Source organism: Esox lucius, chromosome 14 (assembly GCF_011004845.1).
Source record: "Esox lucius isolate fEsoLuc1 chromosome 14, fEsoLuc1.pri, whole genome shotgun sequence".
NCBI lineage: Eukaryota > Metazoa > Chordata > Actinopteri > Esociformes > Esocidae > Esox > Esox lucius.
In genome coordinates, this window is record NC_047582.1 from 9,643,279 (window position 1) to 9,669,134 (window position 25,856).

At 46.0% G+C, this 25,856-nt stretch overlaps 2 protein-coding genes across 3 annotated transcripts in view; both read left to right on the forward strand.

Annotated features, from left to right (window-relative positions):
* The window catches only part of ttc28 (tetratricopeptide repeat domain 28), a 62,689-nt gene extending 54,486 nt beyond the window's left edge, over positions 1 to 8,203 (forward strand). The window contains exons 26-38 of the mRNA XM_034297042.1: positions 156 to 335; positions 496 to 690; positions 1,475 to 1,806; positions 1,981 to 2,228; positions 2,385 to 2,509; positions 2,596 to 2,673; positions 2,779 to 2,938; positions 3,882 to 3,958; positions 4,088 to 4,111; positions 4,546 to 4,675; positions 4,825 to 4,932; positions 5,073 to 5,715; positions 5,824 to 8,203. Of these exons, the coding sequence (XP_034152933.1) occupies positions 156 to 335; positions 496 to 690; positions 1,475 to 1,806; positions 1,981 to 2,228; positions 2,385 to 2,509; positions 2,596 to 2,673; positions 2,779 to 2,938; positions 3,882 to 3,958; positions 4,088 to 4,111; positions 4,546 to 4,675; positions 4,825 to 4,932; positions 5,073 to 5,715; positions 5,824 to 7,051 (3,528 nt within the window). The 3' untranslated portion in view covers positions 7,052 to 8,203. The remainder of the gene's footprint in view (positions 1 to 155; positions 336 to 495; positions 691 to 1,474; positions 1,807 to 1,980; positions 2,229 to 2,384; positions 2,510 to 2,595; positions 2,674 to 2,778; positions 2,939 to 3,881; positions 3,959 to 4,087; positions 4,112 to 4,545; positions 4,676 to 4,824; positions 4,933 to 5,072; positions 5,716 to 5,823) is intronic.
* A 974-nt stretch (positions 8,204 to 9,177) lies between these two features.
* On the forward strand, positions 9,178 to 25,855 carry pitpnb (phosphatidylinositol transfer protein, beta). Of its 2 annotated transcripts, NM_001304155.1 has the most exon segments (11): positions 9,225 to 9,265; positions 13,632 to 13,662; positions 14,721 to 14,866; positions 17,526 to 17,617; positions 17,759 to 17,766; positions 18,790 to 18,948; positions 21,204 to 21,281; positions 21,459 to 21,569; positions 21,786 to 21,908; positions 22,198 to 22,282; positions 22,962 to 23,198. In NM_001304155.1, coding segments are annotated over 10 exon segments (816 nt in total). In that variant the 5' UTR covers positions 9,225 to 9,245; the 3' UTR covers positions 22,246 to 22,282; positions 22,962 to 23,198.
* The last annotated feature ends 1 nt before the right edge of the window (position 25,856 follows it).

Genomic DNA, 25,856 nt, shown 5'->3' on the forward strand with positions numbered 1-25,856 from the left:
TCCCTCCCTCTGTCCCTTCCTCCCTGCGTCCCTCCCTCCCTCTGTCCCTCCCTCCCCCTGTCCCTCCCTCCCTGCGTCCCTCCCTCCCTCTGTCCCTCCCTCCCCCTGTCCCTCCCTCCCTGCGTCCCTCCCTCCCTGCGTCCCTCCCTCCCAAGGTGCTAATGCCCAGCAGTGGTGCAGTGGGCAGACACAGACAGTTGGTTCTGGTGTTGGAGGGAGATCTGTACCTGGTTCCCTTTGCTCTGCTCAAAGGAAGCTCCTCCAACGAGTATCTGTACGAGAGGTTCAACATTCTAGCCGTCCCGTCTTTAGGGAGCCTGGGGGTGGCAGCCAAGGTGTGTGTATCCAATAACACGCACTACATTAGACAGCAGTACAAGCTGCATAATTCACTGTCCTTACTGGATACTTGAGATATATCAGCAACAATGCTGACTTTATAATGAGTGTCTGTGGCTGCCTGACTAATCCTTTGAACGCGGGACCTCCACCCAGTCACACCCTCGTCGCGGGGCTCCATTCCTCTGTGGCGGCGGGGGTTCTGTGACTGCAGTAGTGGGTGCTCCAAGCCTGCCCTCCAGGGTGATGGAGCGTTGGCTTTGGGGACCGCTGCCCTCTGCCCACGACGAGGCCCATCGCCTGGGGGAACTGCTAGGCTGCCAGCCCCTCACTGGGACACACGCCACCAAGGTACTGAAAACAGAACCAAAGAGTGCGGGTGCGTGTGTTTAAACGTTTGACAAAAGAAACATGTGGTAGAGTTATGGGTATAAACTTTTACTGACCGATGATGGCAGCCTTCCCTGTTAATTAAAGAATGCAGATGATAGAAAACTAATTTTAACGATCCAATTCATTTTATGAATTTAATTTTACATGAGCAGTTTTCACAAGGTGCTTATACAGAAACCCAGCACAGAAACCACAAAGAGCAAGACATTGTAATGGTAGAACCTAGAAAGAAATCTAGAGTGGAATTTTACACTGCGGCCTGTCTTATTGTGGTTGTGCAGGATACAATTCTACTACAGTAACCAGGAGGCATTCTCCTGCAGGTTTGAGCTAGAGCACATACTACACTTAATCACAGGCACTACTGAACAGACTTTAGTAAAGGCTTAAAGGTTGAGACGGAGTCTGTGTCTCTCACATGGATCTATAGAAGATATAGAAGAAAGCCCTGCCTCTAGCGTTTTTTTTTATTGATATTCTAGATACGTTAAGGAGGCCTGTGTCTTGTGACCGTTATGTAAATGTTGGTGACAGGACCATTTCAGATAGACAAGAGTGTTGGTATCAAAATACCATTGGTTAAAAACCCATAGCAAGCAATGTGACAAATTAGTTCTGTTGCCCTTAAGCAAGACGTATTACTCCTTATAAGTCACTCTGGACAACAGTTTCTTTTGAATGAATAAAGTGTGTGTCTGTGTGTGCGTTCTGCTCCCATTGTGACCGCTCTCCTCTTGCGTAGGAGCGCGTGCTGACCGCCATGAGCCAAGCAGAATGTGTCCACTTCGCCACTCATGTCTCCTGGAAGCTGGCGGCCCTGGTTCTTTCACCAAGCCAGGATCCAGGCTTGAACTCAGAGACACGGCCCAAGGAGAGCACACCTCGTGGGGGATCGCTAGCAAGCGAGACCGGGGATGCCGGAGCGAGGTCTGAGCGACGGGAGGATGGGAGTGAGGACGGGGGAAGCGTGTGTGATGCGGAGAGTTTGTGCGACGGTCCACCGTTACAGGAGTTTCTGCTCACCGCCGCCGACATATTAGAACTGAGACTGCCTGTCAAACTGGTGGTGCTGGGGTGAGATACACGCACACACACGCAAGAACATTATTGACATTTGATCTCCTATTCGGTACTCCTATTTTCCCTAAATTTAATACACACACACACACAAATTCCAGATTATCGGTCAAGCCATTGTAAGTCTGTTTAAAACGGTTTGTCCATGTTTCTAACCTTGTCCTCTGTCAGGTCATACCAGGAGAGTGGAAGCAGAGTGACAGCCGACGGGCTGGTGGGTCTGACCCGGGCCTTCCTTTCGGCGGGGGTGCATTGTGTGTGTGTGTCCTTGTGGCCCATTCCCGTGGCAGCCTCCAAAGTGTTTACACACACGTTCTACTCAGCGCTGCTGAACGGGGCCAAGGCTAGCGCAGCTCTCACTGAGGCCATGAAGACCCTGCAGAGCAGCGCACATTTCTCACATCCCTCCAACTGGGCTGGTCAGTACATATACGCCATGTGTTCAGGATTAACTTCTTCTTTCAGAAAGCAATTTCTCCAAACCTCTAACCCTGAACCTAACCCATAAGCCTAAACGCCTAAATGTGTCGCTCCTGTAAAGGTAAGTCCACATCACGCTTTACGTTTTCTCTCAGGCTTCATGCTGATTGGCTGTGACGTGAAGCTGAACAGCCCCTCGTCCCTGATTGGCCAGGCCCTGGCAGAGATCCTCCAGTACCCTGAGAGAGCCAGAGATGCCCTAAGAGTTCTACTGCACCTGGTAACACACAACTCCCAACCTCTGCCACAACGCCTCAGTCTGTCCGAGAAACGCCACAAACAATGTGTTCTGTCCCCATCTGTCAGGTTGAGAAGTCTCTCCAGCGTATTCAGAGTGGACAGACTAACGCAATGTATACCTCACAGCAAAGTGTGGAGAATAAGGTGCGTGTGTGCAGTTTCCATGTGAGATATGTGAGGTCTTTGGTGAACCTCATGACCTAGTTATTGTGTGTAATCTCAATGTTTATTTATGCTTTAACCTCTCAGGTTGGTGGCGTCCCGGGCTGGCAGGCCCTGCTGTCGGCTGTCGGGTTCCGGTTGGATTGTTCTGGTACCGGCGGCGGTATGCCGGCTGCGGTGTTCTTCCCTACAGCTGACCCGGGAGACCGGATGCAGCTCTGCAGCGCCACCCTGCAGTCACTGCTAGGTAACACATTGAAAGGTTAAAGGTCAGCAAGGATGAAATGTCAGATTGACTTCCAGAGCTTTATTGACCAAGTTGAGAGCAGAGGTACGATGCCAAAGCAAGCAGACAGGTGCTTAGTGTGCTTCTCTCATTTTTGCAAACCCATGCTTTTGCAACCTAGTGGATCTTGACGCAATTGTTCAGAACAATTTAAACTAATTTATTTCAACAGTTTCAGTGTGGAGTTATAAAAGACTGACACAGCATATTTGGCCAAAATTCCAAAATTAATGCACCATTACTATAGATCAGTGTTTCTTAATCTTGGTCCTCTGGACCCAAAGGGGTGCATGTTTTTGCTCAAGCACTCACACACCTGATTCAGATTAAAGACCTGATGATAGGTTGATAACGTCCATCAAGTGTGTAAGTGCTAGGGCAACATTTAAAACAGGTGTAAGTGCTAGGGCAACATTTAAAACAGGTGTAAGTGCTAGGGCAACATTTAAAACAGGTGTAAGTGCTAGGGCAACATTTAAAACAGGTGTAAGTGCTAGGGCAAAAACAAAAACGTGCACCCCTTTGTGGCCCGAGGACCAGGATTAAGAAACATTGCCATAGATACAGAGGTGCTTATAAAGCAGGAATGTTCAGCAGGCCTCGCTTGACTTTAGGATAATACTCTGTCATTAAGATTTAAGACTTAATTTCTCACCAGGACATAATTAATTTCAATTGTGGTCTATTGGCATGTATATTGATATTGCAAACAACTATGACCCAACCTGTAGGTTTAAGCTTTTGTTACACCCAGTGGCAGCGAGAGCAGCAAACTCCTAAAATGACCTTTGACCTCAGTGGCCTGACACTCTACAATACAATGAATTAGTCAACAAATCAGTCAGTACACGAGACATTAGGTGGGAATGAGTCAGTCAGCCTGTCTATCCTCTCTGTCATCCAGGTCTGCCACATGCAGCATTTCAGGCCCTCTGTAAACTGGTAACGGCAGCAGAGACTGGAGAACAGCTCATCAACAAGGTAGGCCTTAGTGCGCACACACACACACACACACACAAAAAAGTTCCCCACACGGTTAGCCTTTACCTGTACTCCTAACAGTTTAAGTCCTCTATCCTTCTCTTTCGTCCTCTTACCCACCACGCGAAGGCTGTTAGATACATGGTGGGAACGGTAAGTTATTCTTTATCTTCACGTCATGCTCAATCCCTACATCCTTTTCGGAGCTCTTCCTTCTACCATTTCTGGTCTCTTGGCCGTCCCATCCCTCAGGGAGGGCAGATCCCTCTGCCCCCGCAACTCTCTCTTTATGATTTTCAGTGATGAAGAAAAGATAATTGATGATTAAAGATGTTATTTTCCCCCAGTCTGATTTACTACCTGGTCTTGTCCACTCTGTTCAAAAGGGTTGTGATAGAACATACTGTACACAATGTTCCTGAGAGTCTTATCAGGAATGGGGTCATGGTATTTTGTTAGAGCCATTTGTTGAACAACACTTTAATACTCCTGTTCAAAGTGCCAAGAATTTTTTTTTCTCCAGTTTTTCGGATCACAATCCCCTGTTTTTTGTCCTGTAACCTAACTTTACCTCTCTCTGTCTCTAGCTTCATCAGGTATTGGTTGAACAGCAGTCATGTGACAAGGACCAGGAGTTTTCATTGGCTCCCATCCAAGTGTCTATTAGTGTCCAACTGTGGAGACTCCCTGGTTGTCATGAGTTCCTGGCTGCATTGGGTGAGTCAGTCATGCTGAGAGTTCTGTATATATAACATCACCACTGTGTAGTGAGCTAGTGTGGCACTCATGTATATCACAAGGCTGTGCTGGCCACTTGAGCTAAAGCCCAGGTATCCTGTGTGTACGCGTGTCTCCTTTCCCTCCAGGTTTTGACCTGTGTGAGGCTGGACAGGAGGAGGTGCTGCTGAAGACTGGTAAACAGGCTAGCAGACGGACCATGCACTTTGCTTTACAGTCACTGTTGGCCCTGTTTGGTAAGAGTCTGCAAGCCCTGTCTTCACTCAATGCATTTAGGTCACAAAGTCTGGCGTTCAGACTGCAACTGCAACAACCCTTTGTCTTCAACTAAGCCCTGTCTGTCTAACTTGTCCATGTCCATCTCTCTGCCTTCCAGACTCCACTGAGCTCCCCAAACGTCTGAGCCTGGACAGCTCTTCTTCTCTAGAGTCTCTCTCCTCCTCCCAGTGTGCTTCCCACTCCCTCCCTCTCTCCCTCCCCCTCAACCTGCCCCAGCCTCCGTTCTCCTCCCCGCTTGGTGGCCCAGACAGCCTCTCCTGCGATGCCATCTCCCTCTACAGCCTCAGTTCCCTTGCCTCCTCCCTCAGCTTCCTGTCCCGCCCCGAACCCGCCGGCAGTGATGTCATTAGCCAGCGCTCGCGGCAGCAGGAGCTGGAGCGCCACCGCGGGGGAGCGGGGTTGTTTGCCTCACACCGACACGCTGGCGGCGTGCCGCGAAACCGATCGACGAATCAGAGAGTAGGAGGAGGGGCCGAGGGGGAGGAAGAGGAGGAGTATAAAGGATTCTCTATTATCAGCAGTGAACCTCTAGGAGGAGAGGGGCGGGAGTGTGAGACCTTGCCCCTCCCTGCGGGACACAGACACCTTAGAGGATCAGGGAGAGGAGGCGCAGCGGGGAGAGGGTATCCCGTCTCCATGTCCTCCAAAGGGAGCGTCAGCACTCCCACCTCACCGCTTAAAGTCCCCCCTCCACCCCTTGTTGCGCCCCCCAGCCCGAACACACACACTAACACCAAGGGGTAAGTTGTGGCTTTTTAAACTGGCAAAAACAAGTAACATGTTTTCTTCAGCTGCTCACAATTTAACCATGTTTTACATTAAGTTAACCCCCCCTCCCTCCTGTCCAGCCCTCAGAGCGTTTCTAAAGGTCATGTGGTCAGTACCGAGGCGGTCCTTTCTGAGTCAGACCAGTCCAGCACCGAGACGGACAGCACGGTCAAGTCCCAGGAGGACAAGCCTCCGTCCGCGCCTCTGGATCCCCAGGAGCTGGCCAGCCGCATCCTGGCTGAGACCCAGAGCCACATGCAGGCAGTGGAGAGCCTCCAGAGGGGGAGGACAGGAAGGGCGGGCGACGGGGGTGGGGAGGAGGGGTTAAGAGGACCGGAGCGTAGACCTTCATCCGCCTCGGCTCCCCTGACGCCAACGTTGACCCCAGTGGGCGGGTCTTTGGGCTTCCGTTCATCCGAGACCAGTGCTTTCAGCAGACCCAGTAGTAGAGCCAGTCTGAAAGCCCAGGGTTCACCCCTACCCCCGCCCAGCCCCCACTCCCACCTCCCCGCGCCCCTCTCGCCGCTCTCCACCAAGCCCAAACCGCCGTCTCGCTCCTCATCCTTACAGAAAGTCAGCTCCGGCTACAACAGTCCGGCCCTGTCCTCCCGTTCTCCCTCCCTGACCCTGTCTCACCCCCATCCCTCGCCCTACCGAACTCCAGACCCCTACATCCAGGGGCAGCTCAGACTTAAATACCCCAGTTCCCCTTACACTCCTCACATCTCACACTCCCCCAGTAGCATGTCGATCTCGCCCAGCTCAGGACACCCTTCCCCAGCTGGGAGCCTCCGGTCCCCGGCTGCATCCCCGGTCCTCTCTCTGGTCCCCTCTCCTGCCCTCTCTTACTCCTCCACAGGGTCCACCTCAGCCAGCTCCAGCCCGGTCGAAACCGCAGACATGGGACGATTGAAGCAGGCTGGCGTGGTGGATGAGAGGGTTCAAGCTATCCACAACTTGAAGACCCTCTGGTCCAACGCCACCCAGAGGCAGGAAGTTCCTGGGCCAGGCAGAGTGCTCCAGGGTGGGGGGAAGAAGATGAGTAGGGTCCAGAAAGACGTCCTCGGGCTCCTCCACCTCTCTCCAAGACGTGGATCCACCAAACAGGACCAGGACGCTGAAAAGGGCCAGACCCCCACCAGCCCGCCAAATGGACTCAGAAAACTGGGTTCACAACCTGCCGTGGCACCGCTCCCTCAGACTGTTGCCGATTATCCTGGAGCCCCACCACACCCTGTCAGATTGCCCTCAGGGAATGGCTTTAAATTCCCCTCGCCTGGGAAGTTTTTCCCCTCTTCTAAATGCTGAGAAGGACGGAGAGTCCTCATGGTTAGAGATCTCTTTCAACTCTGAGACTCCTCTGGTGAATGATACTAACACACAAAGGAGTCTTGGATATGCCAGTTCTTGGAGTGTCATTAGCTAGGCATTAATGGCACAAAGACTGGGGCGGAGGTCGGATTCCGTTTACTTTTTTTAAGTGTTTCAGACAGCCAACTATATACAGACAACTCAACCAACCAATCATGGGGAAAGGACGTTCAGAGCAGTCCCCGGGGCAGTTTAGAGGGCAGTCCCTCTAACGGACGGTCAGAGCAGTCCCCGGGGCAGTTTAGAGGGCAGTCCCTCTAACGGACGGTCAGAGCAGTCCCCGGGGCAGTTTAGAGGGCAGTCCCTCTAATGGACGTTCAGAGCAGTCCCCGGGGCAGTTTAGAGGGCAGTCCCTCTAACGGACGTTCAGAGCAGTCCCCGGGGCAGTTTAGAGGGCAGTCCCTCTAACGGACGTTCAGAGCAGTCCCCGGGGCAGTTTAGAGGGCAGTCCCTCTAACGGACGGTCAGAGCAGTCCCCGGGGCAGTTTAGAGGGCAGTCCCTCTAACGGACGGAGGGGATCAGATGGGGCAGGGGAATCATAAATTGTTTGAAATCTGCATATGGTTCCTAACTGAAAGCAGATCATATATTTCCTATTCCTCATATTACACTGTTAGGATGCATTGTTACATAGAGACTGTCTTAGGCCCGGAGACTGTTACAGTGAAAATACCAATATGTTCATACTTTCTAACTAAAACGCGCGCTGTTTGTGTAAGTCTATGTAATTGTTTTAATTCTGATTCATTTGAATATGGTTGTTACATTGTTACTATTATGGATCACAACTGTTATTGTTTTGTAAATAAATCTGTTTTTTATAATCAGCAATACATGTTTTATATATTAATAAGCAAACAGCGCACAAAAAGAAAAACATTTTCATATTTTTATTGAAATGCTGAAAAAGCATGTGAGAAGACTTCAATGTAAATCGAGTGTTTGTCTAAGAAAGCATGACATCTTTTTTCCATTCAATGTGTCAATGTATTTTTAACACACGTTTTGCCCCAGTGGACTCTCGTTTAAAAATGCATCTGTGGTTTCTCAGTAAAATTGATTGAAATAAATAAAGTTTGATCTGTTGACTCGTTGTAAGGATTATAACGAGGGATGTTATTACCTGCTTGGACAAAACTCTAGACTTTGTCATCTAAACGGAAACTTAAACCACAACATTTCTCATGATCCTCTTTATAGATGTTCACCTGTTGCTGTTTTGGGCTGTGTCACATGGAGTGGCAACTATTCAGAAATGCTTAATGGGTCAATGGACCCCTCTAGTGATTTCTTAACATCTTGTCAACATGTATCCAAAAATGGAGCAGATTTCTTACACCAATATGTCTCTAGAAACCTATAAAGAAAAACAGGGCCCCCAGTGGTCCCACCAGCTGGTTTTATTACCGGTATAAATGTTTAATGAATTATTTTTGTTTCTAGTGACAGATTGGTGTAATATATCTGCTCCATTTTATGGCTACATGTTGACAGGATGTTGCACAATCTCAAGTGGGGAATATTGACCCAGTGAACATTTCTGAATAGTTACCCAAGGGAACAGGAAAACAGTTATTTAGCCCATTTCAGTCTCAGTTTCTTCTTTATATATATTTTCTTACTAGTGCTGTCATTACAGATAACTTTATTACATTTATGGATTTTTTTTTAGAATATCTTATGATGCGTTTCAGCTACTCAGAATATATACATCTGCTGTATGAGAATGAGCTACTGATATAGTTTGCCATAATACTGAGAAGTGGAATGGGTTATCCTTTTCTAATTAATATTTTTGGTGAGGACTTGGGTGAGGATGCCAAGTCCTCACAAATGTTGGTTATGTAAATCAAATAACTGCATTGTCAATAGAGAAAAGAGAGCCCTCTATTTGTAGGCTGTAGACAATATTTATAGGTAATGCACAGATTTAAAAAAAAAAAACTATGATTTTGGAAACACAATAGCACCTCACTACAAATTGAAGAAGACATTCTTCATCCTACCTCATCTTGTGCCCAGTTTACCAACAGTTTCTGACCAATCAGCGACTCCTGTGGGCGGAAACAACTTGTTGATAATTTAGGATGACGTCGACAGCTTTGCGCAGCCGCAGCCCGGGAGGAGAAGATGGTGCTTATCAAGGAATAGTGAGTAGAAGTATTTAAAATAAAATGTTTTATTTTCGCAGGATTGTATTGGCTTAATGTGACTATCTTTCGAAATAACAATGTAATTGTTGGCTCATGTCGGTGTTTTCCCAGTTGGAAGGTTAATGTAAACGCTGGGGGTCGATCAGGGATGGATGTGGTTTCATCGTAGCTAAGCTACTGTACCGGTGTTTAGGCCTACACAGTCAGCAGCGATAGCTATCCAGTGAACAAGGTTGCTAGTATGTTAGCTTTGAATGAATCTGAATCGAAGAAACTTACAACAAATATATATTACACCTGTCAAGTTAGTATAACTAGAAGTTACTTAGGAGTTACCACTCGACCCATCTAGCTAGCCAACACAGTTCCAATAGCGTAGGTCTCCTGAGTGATGGATTATTAAGATTCCTCTTCGGGGGGCTGGTTTTAGGCAAAACTGTAATAGACATTGCCCGGCACATTCAGTGAAATGTTTCATCTCAAAGCAAAAGACAATACAAATGACAGAATACGGGACACAAACTGGCTTCTACTGTAACGTCGTTAGCACGTAGCTAGTTAATCTTTCACTAACTGTCTCTGCTTTAGCTAGTTTAGCCTGGGTGAGTATTACCAGTCACCATGACACTTAAGCTAATTACACTTCGCTAGCTAGCCAGCTAGCTAGCCCTTTATTTTTAGACCGTGTTGTTTAGCCTCTCACTCAGTCTACTATTTCCTAACGAAACATGTAACTTCCCTAGGCTTAGTTGAATCAGATTTACCGGGTGTCCGTTTTATTCTTTGCTAAATAAAACGGCTAAGCAAAGCTTGTTACTTAAGACCGTAACAAGTTTGTAATAAATAAAGCAGGGGCTTTGATACAACCAAATATATTTAACGACCAGCCACAATTTCACTTACACTGTTTGGCTGCATCATCACGACTTAAGCTACTGTATTTCTAATGCCAAAACATCCGCCCACCACTTCTTCTGCTTACTTGATACTGATATCAATCTTTATCACGCAAGCAAAGTATTTCAATGACTACATTGCTCAATGCTATGTCAACATTTTTATGTGCATCTCTAGTTGGCCATGTAATTGACCTGCTTGGCAAGTGTACAATGGCTGTCCCAATAGTGTCATCATCCATATTTGATTTAGGGCTGACTAGAATGGAATAGCTTCAGGCCCCTTCTGCCCCAGGCTCAAATTGTTTGTACTGTGGTTTTGCTCAGGGTGTCACAGAACATATCCCCTATCAGTTGTCCAGGCAACTGTAGCACTGCCTATTCCATATACTGTCTGTGTGCTGGGGAAGGAATGGTCAGCTGATATTCCTCAGGTGACATAGGAATGACAGTACCAACCACATATCTTTCAATGGCTCTGATCTTTCCATTGTGTCTGTGCAAAGCCAGTCACAATAGCTTGTACAGTATATGTAGAACTAGTTATTTTGACAAATTGTCCTGGTGTTTGAAGACGGCGCAAACTACAGTTAACATGTCTCCGTTTCTCATATTTTAGTCATTGCGGAGAGGGCAGCTGTACTGACTCAACTAACTTCAAATAAACTTTGAACTTTGTAGAGGATTGTCATTGAGTACAGAATTGTGAGGTAATCCAAAAATGAACCAAGTGGTTCGACTGCTTTCAGATAGTGTTTGGTTGGGGCTACTTTTAGAGTACCAGCCGCTCAGTATAGAACTGCTAAGGAACTACCTGTAACACACCAATAGGTGAATGGCACACAGTGGATGCATTCTGTCGGCCTCTGACTAAGCACAAGGCTTGTTCATATTGTTTTTTGGCAGCTCTGTAGCTGTTCTCTCTTAGATGAGCTAAGCACCAGCCCTGGAATAGGCTGGTTTCTTCAGAAGCTGGAAAGGTTGATGAGGATGTGTTTCAGTCCAGCACACAGGGCCACAATGCAAAATGCACAGCAAGCAATCCCATCTGGACAGACACTTGGGTTTAGGGAGTGGTTGCTGTCTGTAGACATCTCATTGTCTCTGTGTCCGAAGGAGGTGTCAGTGGCAACCACAGGGCTGCTTCACCTTGTGGTTGTGACCCAGGGGTTGCCCGGATCACTATGCTGGGGATGTGAAGGGTGGCAACTTCTTGTTGTGTTTCTAGGCAATGACTGGATTTTCCATATCTGAATCGGAGCCTTCCTGTTCACTATGGCCTGGCAATCGGCTTCGCCATGGCTTCCATCAGGAGGACTGAGCCACAGGCTGCTGTGGTCCTGCAGTATTTGGGGAAATTGTGGAAACTGTGCTTACAATTGGTATAAAATGTGCCTTTTTCTCACAATAAAATTAGTAACAATTATTGTGAAAGCAATTTAATTAGCATTCCAATAATATGTATATCCAATAAGTGATTCACGCTAGTGATGGGAAACCCTTGCTGCGCTGTGAGCCGCAACACATTTGCCGGCATTGCTTTTGCAAGGCCACTTACCTGCAAGGAGTATAAACTCATTCACAATGTTTACCTGGGATCTAACGTGGCGTTTTCCATCGAACAAGTGCTGATGTTAGAATTGTTTCGGTGTCAGTGTGAGATGTTTTTAGTTGCTTCCCAATGACAAATACATTTTTCTGATTCTGTACTGAACCGGACGTCCAACAACATTCCACTCCCCTACTAAAGGCGCGAGGCATCTTTAGACCTCCCTTGTGGCGAGGGTATCGTTTGGAAAAGTGTGCCCCGTTACCTCGGAACAAATGTTGACATGCAACAATTTACATTTAAAAAATTCTCCACAAATCTCATACATCTAAATACAAATATTTCTGTGTGAAAACGCTCTAAAGCGTCTCCTAGATTGGATCCTAGGTTAGTATAGGAGGCTCTCTATGTCCTTCTGTGGGTGGATCCCATTCTATGGATTGTGTATATATATAACTTGCTGTCAGGGAGTTCAGTGTGAACCTACTAGGTCTATATACAAGTATTGATGGTTAAAGAGGTGGAAACTTATGCGTGCTGTTAGGCGGTCCCCTGCTGTCCAGGACCTCTACACCAGGAGTTGTCAGAGGAAGGCCCTAAAGATCATCCACTCCAGTCACACGAGACATGGCCTGTTCTCAGTGTAACCACACAACAATAGGTACTGGTGCATCAGGTCTGTCAGGAACAAGACCCTGGACAGCTTTTAAGCTGTAGCCTTAAGACTTAATATAATCGCATGAAAGCTGGACTCATTAACCCCACCCACCCACACCCTGTTACGGCCTGCTCTTTCTAATTTGTGTTTTATTACATTGCATTAATGTATAGCCTGTTCTTTGTGTTCCTATTTTATTATTGTTTTGTTCCTTCTTCATAGAGGATATATTTAGTGGTATTTCACCCACAGCCATGATGTTGTTTAAATGAGACATGGAGTCTTTTAATGATCAAATTTTGTACAAATTTTTCATTTTTGGAGTCTTTAGAAGGGCCCACTGAAGCCATAGCCTTGTACTTTATGAATTCATTTAATTACAGTTTAACATAGTGGTTTTTTTTCCCAATATTTGGTCTATTTTATGTCAAATAAAAATGAACCTCAAATGTTGAATGTAAAAACTTTTAGAATAGGCTGTTCAAACAGAATATAAAAATGGGACCATGTAGTCTAGATTCCGGTTTTGTGGAATATTGAGTTGTATTTACGAGGACTGTGATGTGACACCTAGTCGCAGATAGTTGAAGTCGTCATTCTAACCAGCACTGCCATGTAGGGGGTCATGATTCATTACTGGGATGTTTTCTAAGATGGTCTTAGTTTCGCAACATTTCGGAGACTCTCCAGTATTAATTTTGGGTGCATAGCAAAGCACGGCCTAACATGCTGAACTTCTATTGGTTTACACCAGCGTCTTTTGGCAGTAAAAGTGGCATCTTCCCTCTCCCTCATTGACGTCACTAAGGCTTGCAGTTTTCATCTGACCGACAAGCAAAGTCACTTGGCCATTTATAACAAACATTTCCTGGTTGTTAAAATTCTTCACAGTTCACTCGGTTTTTAATCAAGTCAGGAAACAAGCATGGAACCGAGCTTTTGGTAATTGTGATTAACCACTGAAAGCTTATGAAATGCATGTGAAACATCTTGCATCTTTTGCATAATCCCTACAGGGTCATGTCCGTAATGTCATGTAAATACAAACTGTCTTGGTAGAAACTTGTTTTTTCAATTAACAAAATTGGTAACAGTTGTTAGACAAACTCAAGATATTTCTGTATTTAAAAAAAAAAATTGTTAGGTTCCAAGTGACTTTTTTAATTTATGTACAATTCATGATGACTCTTTCATTTAAGTAAATTCTAAATGTTGATTTTCATTAATCATTTGATCGCCCTTCTTTTTTCTGTCTTCCAGCCGTGTGATCCTTCCGATTTCTGTGCAAGAGGTGAGTGACAAGATGCACAAGACCAACATTTCCTGCGTTACTTTACTTTCCTCCCGGTTTCATGCATTCTAATGCATCAATGCTGATGGCTGTGATAATTTTTGTTAATAAATTATTTTAACCCATTTGTCTCCAACATAAATTTCTCTCCACTGCGTTCTGTCCCCTCATTTGACTGGGCCATGTTGCTTTCTGTAGCCTTAAGAGATGTGACGCTCCTGAAGCATGTGATGTAACCACATGAAGGTCTTAGTTCAGGTACACAATGTGCCATCTGTAAGGCGACTGTATATCCTTTTAGTGAAGGCCGTTCTCCTGTGACACGTTCAAAGACTGAGTCCTTCTCTTCCATTCAGATATTTACCTCATAACAGACTGCAGCTCTGGAGGCTAGTTATGTCTGCGAATTATAACTATTTTAGCTGTTAAATACATTAGTTTTAACCTCTTAAGATGTTTGCTTGGTCTTACCAAGTGTCCTTCAAGGCTGGGTGTCAAGGGAGAAACATGATTTAAATTAATTCTAGGCACGAGGTGGTAACGTTTTTGTCTGCGAATTGTGTAGCTGCTTATGGCAGTATGACCTCGGACTTGTGAGGATTTACAACTCGAATGTACGTAGTACTGCAGGTCAAAGGTTATGAGGTGGTGCAGAAGGCTCTTTCCCATTTCCAAATCAAGCCTAATACATGTACTTTGGGGCCCAGGATTTTAGTTTGACAATCTCCTTTCCTCTTGTCTTCAGCGCGTGTGCATGCAATGCTACAGGGGAACAATAGGTCCCTTGTTGGGGAAGAACATGTTGCGGGTCAGAATTGGGCCTGTGTCTCTATTGTTCCCTCTCTGACTCATCAACAATTTTGTCTCTGTCTCACTCACCCTCCTTTTCCACACACACAATGCAGAGCTTTGATTTGTCCTTGTCCAAGCCCATTAATTCACCACCCCTGTCCTGATGTTATGACGGCATGTATGTGTTTGACATTTCATTAGCCGCCAATATCCCACACCAGTAAGGCTTAATTTTATCTGACCTTATACGTTTCTCTGTGTTGCAGTACCAAGTTGGCCAGTTGTTCACTGTAGCAGAGGCCAGTAAGAATGAGACGGGGGGAGGAGAAGGCATTGAGGTGCTAATAAACGAACCCTACGAGGAGGAGGGGGAGAAGGGCCAGTATACACACAAAGTCTACCATCTAAAGAGGTAAACAACGTTTCCGTCCAGCCTTTTTCTGTGAGGAAAGTACACAGGATTAAAACCGCTGGTCTAAGGGGGAGAGAAGGCTAATTTGTTGGTCAGCTTTCCAAATGTTGTGGCACAGAGGTCCAAGTCCGTGGTTCTCAACCCTCTCCTGGGGGACCACCAGCCATGTCGTCATTTGGTTGTAGTACTGAACTAGCTCAACTGAATGAAGCAGATACATATTTTTTTTTGCGATTAGCTGTCATGTGGTTTTAAATGCGCTGGAATACATCCAATTCGTGGACCGGCTTTAGGTCCCCTGGAGATGTTTGACTACCTCTGGTCTAAGTCACTGCCCCACTGCAAAGCTGTGTGTTTGCGGCTAGGAATTTGAATCCTGGTTCCTATAAACCAACCGTGGTTGGATGTCCTGAAGAGGGCTGTACAAAGAGGTTCAGTGCTGCCAGGTGGATGTCAGACAGTGCATTGTCACATCTTAGTAAATCCTTATGATTGGTCAATCCCACCAAGCAAGCAGCTTGGTGATAAGGCAACAACTGTTGGCACAATTATTAGAAAATGGAAGACGTTCAAGATGACGGTCAATCTCCCTCGGTCTGGGGCTCCATGCAAGATCTCACCTCGTGGTGCATCAATGATCATGAGGAAGGTGAGGGACCAGCCCAGAACTACACGGCAGGACCTGGTCAATGACCTGAAGAGAGCTGGGACCACAGTCTCAAAGAAAACCATTAGTAACACACTACGCCGTCATGGATTAAAATCCTGCAGCACACGCAAGGTCCCCCTGCTCAAGCCAGCGCATGTCCAGGCCCGTCTAAAGTTTGCCAATGACCATCTGGATGATCCAGAGGAGGAATTGGAGAAGGTCATGTGGTCTGATGAGACAAAAATAGAGCTTTTTGGTCTAAACTGCACTCGCTGTGTTTGGAGGAAGAAGGATGAGTACAACCCCAAGAACACCATCCCAACCGTGCAGCATGGAGGTGGAGACATCATTCTTTGGGGATGCTTTTCTGCAAAGGGGACAAGACGACTGCACCGTATTGAGGGGAGGGTGGATGGGGCCATGTATCGCGAGATCTTGGCCAATAACCTCCTTCCCTCAGTAAGAGCATTGAAGATGGGTCGTGGCTGGGTCTTCCAGCATGACAACGACCCGAAACACACAGCCAGGGCAACTAAGGAGTGGCTCCGTAAGAAGCATCTCTAGGACCTTGAGTGGCCTAGCCAGTCTCCAGACCTGAACCCAATAGAAAATCTTTGGAGGGAGCTGAAAGTCCGTATTGCCCAGCGACAGCCCCGAAACCTGAAGGATCTGGAGAAGGCCTGTATGGAGGAGGTGGCCAAAATCCCTGCTGCAGTGTGTGCAAACCTGGTCAAGAACTACAGGAAACGTATGATCTCTGTAATTGCAAACAAAGGTTTCTTTACCAAATATTAAGTTCTGCTTTTCAGATGTATCAAGTACTTATGTCATGCAATAAAATGCTAATTAATTACTTAAAAATCATACAATGTGATTTACTGGATTTTTAGATTCCGTCACTCACAGTTGAAGAGTACCTATGATAAAAATGTCTACATGCTTTGTAAGTGGGAAACACTGCCGATTTTGCAGGTTATCAAATACTTGTTCTCCCCACTGTATGTACTGGCGATTGATAGAACATGATAATTTTGGCTGTAAAGGTCATGTTTTCTTAATATGATAATGTCAGTGGAAGAATAGAAAAATCACTTGATATTCATCCAGCGTGTCCTAGGTCTTCCCCGGGGTCTCCTCCCGGTGGGACGGGACCGGAACACCTTCCCAGGAAGGCGTTCCGGAGGCATCCGAAAAAGATGCCCAAGCCACCTCAGCTGACCCCTCTCGATGTGGAGGAGCAGCGGCTCTACTCTGAGCTCCTCCCGGGTGACCGAGCTTCTCACCCTATCTCTAAGGGATCGCCCGGCCACCCTGCGGAGAAAGCTCATTTCGGCCGCCTGTATCCGGGATCTTGTCCTTTCGGTCATGACCCAAAGCTCATGACCATAGGTGAGAGTAGGAACGTAGATTGACTGGTAAATCGAGAGCTTCGCCTTACGGCTCAGCTCTTTCTTCACCACGACAGACCGATACATCGACTGCATTACTGCAGAAGCTGCACCGATCCGTCTGTCAATCTCCCGTTCCATCCTTCCCTCACTCGTGAACAAGACCCCTAGATACTTAAACTCCTCCACTTGAGGCAGGCACTCTCCACCAACCTAGGACATGCTGGAGGGACTATGTCTCCCGGCTGGCCTGGGAACGCCTCGGTGTCCCCCCGGAAGAGCTAGAGGAAGTGTCTGGGGAGAGGGAAGTCTGGGCATCCCTGCTTAGACTGCTGCCCCCGCGACCCGGCCCCGCATAAGCGGAAGAAGATGGATGGATGGATGGATATTCATCCAATTAATAGGAGGGATGGAGTACACGCACAAGTTGAATTGATTAATCAGGCTGCATGTTTTGTAAAAGCACTTTGTGACAACTGCTGATGTAAAAAGGGCTTTATAAATCTTCTAATATCTGACTAGTCAAAGGACACATTCCTGGGGACACCGCTCCAAATTGGACCAGCGGTATAAGCGCATCCATACATACTCATGATTTACTGCTGCCTCTTTCACCTTCCAGTAAAGTCCCGGGCTGGCTGAGGTATATTGCACCAGAGGGAGCGTTAGTCTTTCACGAAAAAGCCTGGAATGCCTATCCATACTGTCGCACCGGTGAGTCCAGGAAATCTACTTCAAACACCCTAATGGGCCCATATCATTTGGGACCAGTCTACATTGTCGCTTTGATTGTTAATTCAAAGTAAAATAATGTTGTTTCCTTCTTCTTTGGCTTGTTTTCTCCATCCCCTTCAGTTATAACGGTAAGTAGTGATCTGACAACCACACACATTATATTAATTAAACACAGGATTCTTATGGAAACATAGCTTCTCTATTCAACAAACCTGCCAATGACTGCTGACAACAAAACAGTAACTTGGCAGCTGATTAGCCCTGACTTATGTAGGCCTGCTATCTGAAGCCTGTAAACAATCAAGACATCAGTACTACTTCCACTGACAGCTGAGGCTGTTAAGACCCAAAGAGTGGGAGATTATTGAGAATCTTGTCAGTAAAGGCTCCATCTACCAGTCAGATGTTTAGACCACCTCAATTATGAGCTCTTCCTTTAGCCCCAGAAGAACAACTTCAATTATAGCAGGGAAAGGCATCATCTAAATATTTAGCCACAGACTAACTGCAACAGCTGTGCCAAAAGTGTTGGACAGTCATTCCGTTGATAGACCGTTGATTTGTGTAGTTACCTGTTTTGCCAGTGATACCACACCACTGTTAGCTAGTCAGTCCTCAACCGCAGTGTCCTAACCAGACATGTTGTTTTAGTCCAAACAGTTAATCGGTTAATTAGCTTAGCTGTGGGGTTTAAATTGGCCTAAGCTTCCCAGCTTCATTCAAGGCTTTCTCAGTATCAAGAAATTCCCATTAATTCTCTCCATTGATTCTTCATTCTGCGTATTCTCGAGCTTGCCATTGATTGATGTTTCAAGGCTTCCGTTCAGAGGAAGGGAACACTAAAGCATTCTAAGAATGAGGTTTTCTTCATATCAAGAGATTCCCGTTGGTTCTCTATTCAGGATTGTAGGGATGTAACGTGCTAGGAAGTGAAAACCTAAAGCTTTCTAAATTTGTTTTAAGCTTGTCACAAACTTCATACAACCAGAAGTCTGATAAGAATCAACTAAGCAAACATTTGCAATGGGGTACATCCACTATGGCCACTGCCCAACCTTGATCATCTAGGATTCAGCTACACTTAAGTCTCAATTAAACAAACCAAGATTAGATTTCTCTCCCATCTTTGTTTACTGTTCCTCTTCCTCCAGAACGAGTATATGAAAGACGACTTCCTGATAAAGATTGAGACGTGGCACAAACCTGACATGGGAACCCTAGAAAATGTCCATGACTTGGATGGTCCTACGTGGAAGACCGTTGAGGTGGTCCCCATTGACATCGCAGACAAAGAAGCTGTAGCCCACGGGGTGAGTGGCACGCGTCAAACTAAACGGTTCTGTTCCAGCACAGTATCTGTCTCATTACCAATGATGTTTAGGTCATCAGAAACTGACTCCAGACAACCAAATTATGTCAGGGAAATCAAATCGCCACGCGAGACGACAGTTCCTCACCCGTCACGGCTTCCAGCGTCGTGTCGACAGACTCTATTAACATTTATGGTATGTTAGTCTGTTCACTGGAGAGAAGAATATCTGGTGCTGTTTGGCTGTCAATCCAGACACAACACAGGACTGGGGAACTGGTGGGAAATGATTACAGAGCGCCCAACAACGCTACCCATTTGGTCCACCCAATCCAAGAGCCAACGGAAGAAGCTTGGTTGAATGCACTCTTGCACCAGGACACCGGTCCACTGCCTGCACGGTCCACCCCATCAGACAAAGCAGGGGGGTCCAATCTGAGGGTTGTTGGTGAGCAACCGCGATAGGGTGAAGGTCCTTCAGTTGGGCGCCGACCAGGCAGTGCTGTCGGGGGAACTAATGCTATTTAAAGTTTTTTGCGGCAGGCGCTGCAGAGGTTGGCGTGCCGTTTGTCTGTCCACCGAGGGTGTCGAACCGAGTGGTAGAATGGAACTAAGTTACCGACCTCAGAATGGCAGGAGCCACGCAGGTCAGGGGAAAACAAACCAGCGGGGGATGTTGTTTGTGGCTTCCAGTGGCAGTCACCATCATCTGTGTTGACCGGTCTCCAGAGTTTGTGTGCTGGGTCTGAACTCTTTGCTGGCAGCAGAGGACTAGGTGCCCTTCAAGGGTCACAACTTCCAGCAGGGCTAGAGTTGGAGCAACCTAGATAGGAGGGTCACCTCAAACTGCGCAGTCTGAACTCTGAGGAGGGGGGTCCAGCAGACTAGTAAACATCAGCGTGGTCTCAACCAGACTGTGAAGTTGGGGCTTAGTGACAAACTAAAAGATACTTAAAAAATGTTTTAAATGGCAACGATGGAACAGATCTAATACTGGTATGTCCTATAATGTTGCCCTGTTCTGGGCCATGACATGTCTCACCGGGGGACATCTGCAGGTGGAGAGGAAATGGGAGCCTGCCTTCCAACGAATCCACATCTGATCTGTCAGTGCTTAGCCTGAGGTCTGTAAGGGGTCCTGCCACAGTTGGCTTTCTCCAAAGGCTCTGAACAAAATGGGCAATGCCACATTTGCTCTGTTTGTAAACCCAACGGGCAGTGACACATTTGCTCTGTTTGTAAACCCAACGGGCAGTGACACATTTGCTCTGTTTGTAAACCCAACGGGCAGTGACACATTTGCTCTGTTTGTAAACCCAACGGGCAGTGACACATTTGCTCTGTTTGTAAACCCAACGGGCAGTGACACATTTGCTCTGTTTGTAAACCCAACGGGCAGTGACACATTTGCTCTGTTTGTTAACCCAACGGGCAGTGACACATTTGCTCTGTTTGTTAACCCAACGGGCAGTGCCACATTTGCTCTGTTTGTTAACCCAACGGGCAGTGCCACATTTGCTCTGTTTGTTAACCCAACGGGCAGTGCCACATTTGCTCTGTTTGTTAACCCAACGGGCAGTGCCACATTTGCTCTGTTTGTTAACCCAACGGGCAGTGCCACATTCACTCTGTTGGTTTGTCCTGGACCAGTGGCAGTAGCATGGTTGGTTTTCAGAGGGTTGCCTTCCCGGCGGGGCAGCACTCATCTGATTCGACATGGCAATAACTAGAACCAAACGACTGGTCTGCCAGAAACAGTGCAGGACTGACCATTGAGGATGATGGGAACAGGACTAGTGGCTCCTGTGCTATAATGAAATAAGTGGATCAGTGTTAGGGCCACAGCCTAATCTGAGGGGCCATCTGCTTCACGCACTGATTTTAAGAATGGGGGTGTTAACCTCGGTGTCCTGGCTGAATGTCCAGTCTGGCCCTCCTACCAATACGCTGCTACTGATTTTCTCTGATTCATTCCCTTGCCTCACTCTGTAACTATTCCCCAGTATGCGGTATGTCAGTGTTCTCAGTCAACTTTCCGTGCAATGGTAAAATAAATAATTCATTAAAAAGCATACAGCTCTGTTTCAGTGCTTTTTGTGTGTTTGTTTTTTTCTACAGGACTGTAATGATATAGTATGTATTATGGTTCAGTATTGTCAGTCAGTGTGTTTGCACTACAGGTCTGTAATGATATGGGATGTATTATGGTTCAGTGTTGTCAGTCAGTGTGTTTTGTAAGGTATCTCTGTCCTGCAGGACTATAAACCCGAGGAAGACCCAGCTCTGTTCAAATCCACGAAGACGGGCAGAGGGCCTCTCTCACCAGATTGGAAGGTACCGGACATCAACCATGTACTTCCTTCCCCATGTTGTCATTGTGATGGTTGGTCATGCGGACACTAACATGTAACTACAGGCTCTGTTCATCTCTGCGCTACCCCAAAATCAGTATTGTGGAAAAACAGTGGTAGTTTTGTCTTGAACCTCTGTTCTGCTTTTGTCTTTTTCCAGAATGATCTTATGAATAAGCCGGACTGTCCTAAGATGTGTGCCTACAAACTAGTCACTGTCAAGTTCAAATGGTGGGGCCTCCAGACCAAAGTAGAGAACTTCATCCACAAGGTCTCTGTCTTCTTTCATCTCTTTCTTATATTTTTCACCTTCTATAAACTTGTAGAAACCATTCTATGCATCTGCCTTACATATGAAGGATGTTAGGTAGCTTCATCAGAAAATAAGTAGCATAGCACTATATAGTCTAATAGGAACAGCTAGCATGCTGATGTTAGCATTGACTTTTCTGGCCAATATCGTGATTCTCTGGTCCCTCTCCTTCAGCAAGAGAAGCGTATCTTCACTAACTTCCATCGCCAGTTGTTCTGTTGGATTGACAACTGGGTGGAACTGACCATGGCCGACATCCGACGGATGGAAGAGGAGACCAAGAAAGAGCTGGAAGAGGTAACACATTCATGAATGTCTGCCATTAGAGGCGTGCCATGGATGTTTTAGATGCGTGCCTTAGATTTAGAAAGTGTTTGTTAATTTTGGTTCATAGACAATTATCCTTATTTACATGATGATGAGGTCCCGAACACCTGATTCCAGAGGCATGGAAGCGTCAGGGAAGACAAACAAAAATATAGTCTCACTAGGACTAACTCCCACTAACCTCTGAGGGCCCAACCTTTAACCCTCCTCTGGAGCTCTCTGATTGGTCCGGCTGACAGTTCTGCTCTGCCGCCTTTAGATGCGTGAGAAGGGAAACGTGAGAGGAACCTCTGCAACAGAAGAGTAACCTCGCCCCTGTAGGTCAAAGGTCAGAGGCGGGCTGAGTAAGTTCCTCGGCAGGACACAGGAAATGACATCATCGCGGTGTGGTGGACTCGTACTGTGCCTGTTTTTTTGTTCCCACACATTTATTTGTTGCTCATCACCCATTCTTTCCTCTTTTCCAGCTGCATGTTGCCTGTCTAATCAATCGTTTCTGTTTGGTTGGATCTGTGTTCAGTTTCTCTGGTTCTTTCAGTCAAGTCTCTCTCTGCAGTTCTGTCTGGAGAGGCAACTCTGCATGACATCTTTACCTCTTCAACTTTCATTTGTTTTGTCATCTTCCTGTTTTACTAATGTGCGTGTGTGTGTTATCTTTTTGCGATTCATGTTGCCTGAAGATTGCATGCTCTAAATCTGTGTAATGTGGAAAGAGGAAGAGCATAAGAGTTTCCACTGTGATGGAGTTGGCTTGAAGTGACAGCCATTCAGAGGGGAAATCCTCTTCTGTATTACATCAGCTGAAGAGGGCTGTTAGTTTATAGGTCATTAGGTTTAGGTTGGAAGAAATTGTCTTAGTCTCTCCATCACAGAGACTCTTGTTCTTCAGGGGCTACTGTGACACACAGGATTTTAATCACAGAGACTCTTGTTCTTCAGGGGCTACTGTGACACACGCAGGATTTTAATCTCTGCTTCCTTTTCCTCTCGTCTCTGGTTCCTCCCCCCTCTTTCCTCCCACAGCTGCGTAAGTCAGGTCAGGTTCGAGGCATGAGTGCGGCTCACGAGCAGTGAGGTTGACCAACCAAACCCTTCTATGATGATGACGTCACCATGCCCACAGAGAAGATGAAGTCAGCCGCTTTATTTCCTGTCTCCCCTGATTCATAGGGGGGTTTGTCCTGATTGGTCTACAGTACTGTATCGATCCCCAATCACACGCCTCCTATTCACACAGAAAAAGAACAGCGGTTTTGCATTAAATAAAAAAGAAATAAAAACTTTGCACAGAAGGTAAATTTAAATTGCCTGTAAATTGAATTGGTAGTTGACTACAAGACTTTATTTGTGTCCGGTGACACAGAAAGCCAAGCCTTTCGAACAGACTAGAATGTTATTTTACAGTTCTTGTATGTAATAACCCCACCCCCCGCCCCCCCAAATTGGAAAACAATTTATCAAGCAGATATTGGACCAATGTTTTTGTTTAATATTTTTTTCAATGTCTCTTTTTCCCCCCCTGTGTGTTTTGTTCATTGTTTGTTATCCTGCCATGGTTTTAGTTGATTAATATGCTCGTTTCCCTCTGAAACTCCGGTCTGTATATAAACCCTTGTAGTTGTAGTGGTCAGCTCAATTCCAGAATGGTACCATATTCCATGTAGTGCACTGCTTGTGTCCAGAGTGCTGCATCTGAATGTGGTGTTTGGGTGTAGATGAAGCGCTTCAGCCCCCTGTCACTGTCCTTTCTGTCTGGCTGGTGGCTGGGGGGTGGCTGGTTGTTTGATTTGACCCAGGCTCGTCCATGCCTGTCGCTATCTTGTGAAATGTGTAATGCTTCTGCATGACTTGATTATTTGTTGCTAGCTTAGGCCGGGTTCCCACACACACTCACACTGCATGTGCAGGCACCTCCGTACTTCCACTTAAGGTGAGTGCTGCAGCGAGAAGTTGGGGGGTGGGGGGGGTCTGTAAACATGGCTACGGTGTGAGTGTTTTGTTTTGGTGGTCTCGCTGCTACCTGATCCAGCCTGTTGTAAACTAGCCTAGTGTTGTGGCTGCAACTGGCCCTACTTTAACTCAGTCCTTTCAAGACCTCCAACCGAAATTCCGATTCAACGTCAGTTGGCCTTTTAATGCATTTCCTGAATAGACAGAATCGAAATGGACTTGACCTCAACTGGTTTTAACTAAAGGGCTGGGCTGGGCTGTCCGTGGGCAAACAAGCTTCTATTTTGCTATACTGATTATACTGAGGATCATGTAGAGTGTGTAATACAGTAAACGTTTTGGTATATCCCCCCTGGGCAATTGTTCTGTCCAAGAAAGCGAAAATCTGTTCTTTTAACTGAGAAATTGTGATTTGAGTGGTTTGGCATACATATATGATTCCTGTTGTCGAGTGATTTGTTGCTGTGTTATTGCATTACTCTGATCATGTTGTCATTTCTATGCGAATGGTTTACGCTTTTAAACATTATCTTTTTATTTTTGGCCCTCAGTGTTAGAAGAGTCCCTTTATTTCAGAGCTGCTAGATGGGCTGTATCAAGTACCTGTAATTCAGGTATCCATTGTACTCCGATGGTCTAGAACAGGTAGAGAACGAATCCCTCCTTGGTGCCCCTCTGCATGTTAACCACATCGAGGCGACAGCTGGATTTTGGCACCTTTTTTAAAATACTTTGACATGTTTGAGAAACATCCGAGTCCCTATTCTGAGGGGGGACAGAAAGACACGGCCCTGGTGACCTAAGTCTAGATATCCTATGGAAGCTATTACTAGGTTAGTTGCACTACTCTACGGTTGACCTTCCTGTTATTTCTTATTGATGGTTAGGAAGCATGGTCAGGTTGTGACAACCTGTCTCTACTACTGTACTCCTATAAAGGAAGTCCCTGTTCACTATGTGGCCAACTGCTCCTGGCAGTACTGTGTAGTACATAGGGTGTGTATTAAGGTATATTGGTTGTGATGCTCTTGTAAAGCTCAGTCAGAGCATTGTGCTGTCCAGGGGCCTTCGTCCATATTTAATCTATTTTTCCGGGGATCGCTAGGATTAGCTTCCCCACTAATAATGGCTTTCATCAGCACTCATTTTTCTGCCCCTGTGAATGTACAGTGTCTCTGTGGGATAATGCATGTTTTTAAGTAAGCAAAGAAAATATTTTACATTTACAGTGAAACGTTCTCCACTGTTATTGGCAGCAGTATTAACAGATAAGGAAATTTGAGGTGTCTATATCTACACTATCTGAAAATGTTCATACAGTGTACTCCCATTATACTATTCTAGATGAACCCTTCTAGTGAGACACTGTTAAAAGTGATATGGAAAAATTATTTCTTTTTTTGTTTTTCTTGTCATTTTATTTTCATGTTTTTAATGTTTTGTCTTAGGTTTTAGCCATTCCTTTTGGATCTGTGTGTCATTGTGTATTGAGTGGGAGAGCTGCAGCAGGTGGTTTGACTCATAACTGTCACAGGTGTGGTTTAGTCATTCCTGGGGACGGCTCCCCGTGGGTTTGCTTTGTTCTGGCCCAGCACTAATACATCATATTCAAATACTTCTCACCAAGCCACTGATTTCATGAATAATGTGCTACTGTTGTGCTGGAACAAATGAGTATCCCTCTGTGGATCCCCCCCTCCCCAACCATATGGATTGAAACACTGGCATTAGGGACTGTCATACTTTTGCTCTTGACATCATGATGAAGCACTTGCTAAATCTACTGTTTGATTTTCTTTAAAAGAAAAAGATTCATGATGCTTAATGTCTCTAAGGTGAAATTCAGGGGAATTTAATAGTGAATGTAAAACATTTTGTTTTATCGTTTCACAGCTTCTAAGCTGTGACAAGGTCTATAGACAATGGAATTTAACAAAATATCTAATAAAACTGAACACAAAACTCAAC

Excerpts from the sequence above, each read along its gene's own strand:
- pitpnb (XM_034296735.1), top strand. The coding sequence starts at position 9,246 with ATGGTGCTTATCAAGGAATA. Across the intron at positions 21,570-21,785 it reads TAGAGAACTTCATCCACAAG|CAAGAGAAGCGTATCTTCAC; the intron begins GTCTCTGTCTTC and ends CCTCTCCTTCAG. Across the intron at positions 21,909-22,961 it reads CCAAGAAAGAGCTGGAAGAG|CTGCGTAAGTCAGGTCAGGT; the intron begins GTAACACATTCA and ends TTCCTCCCACAG.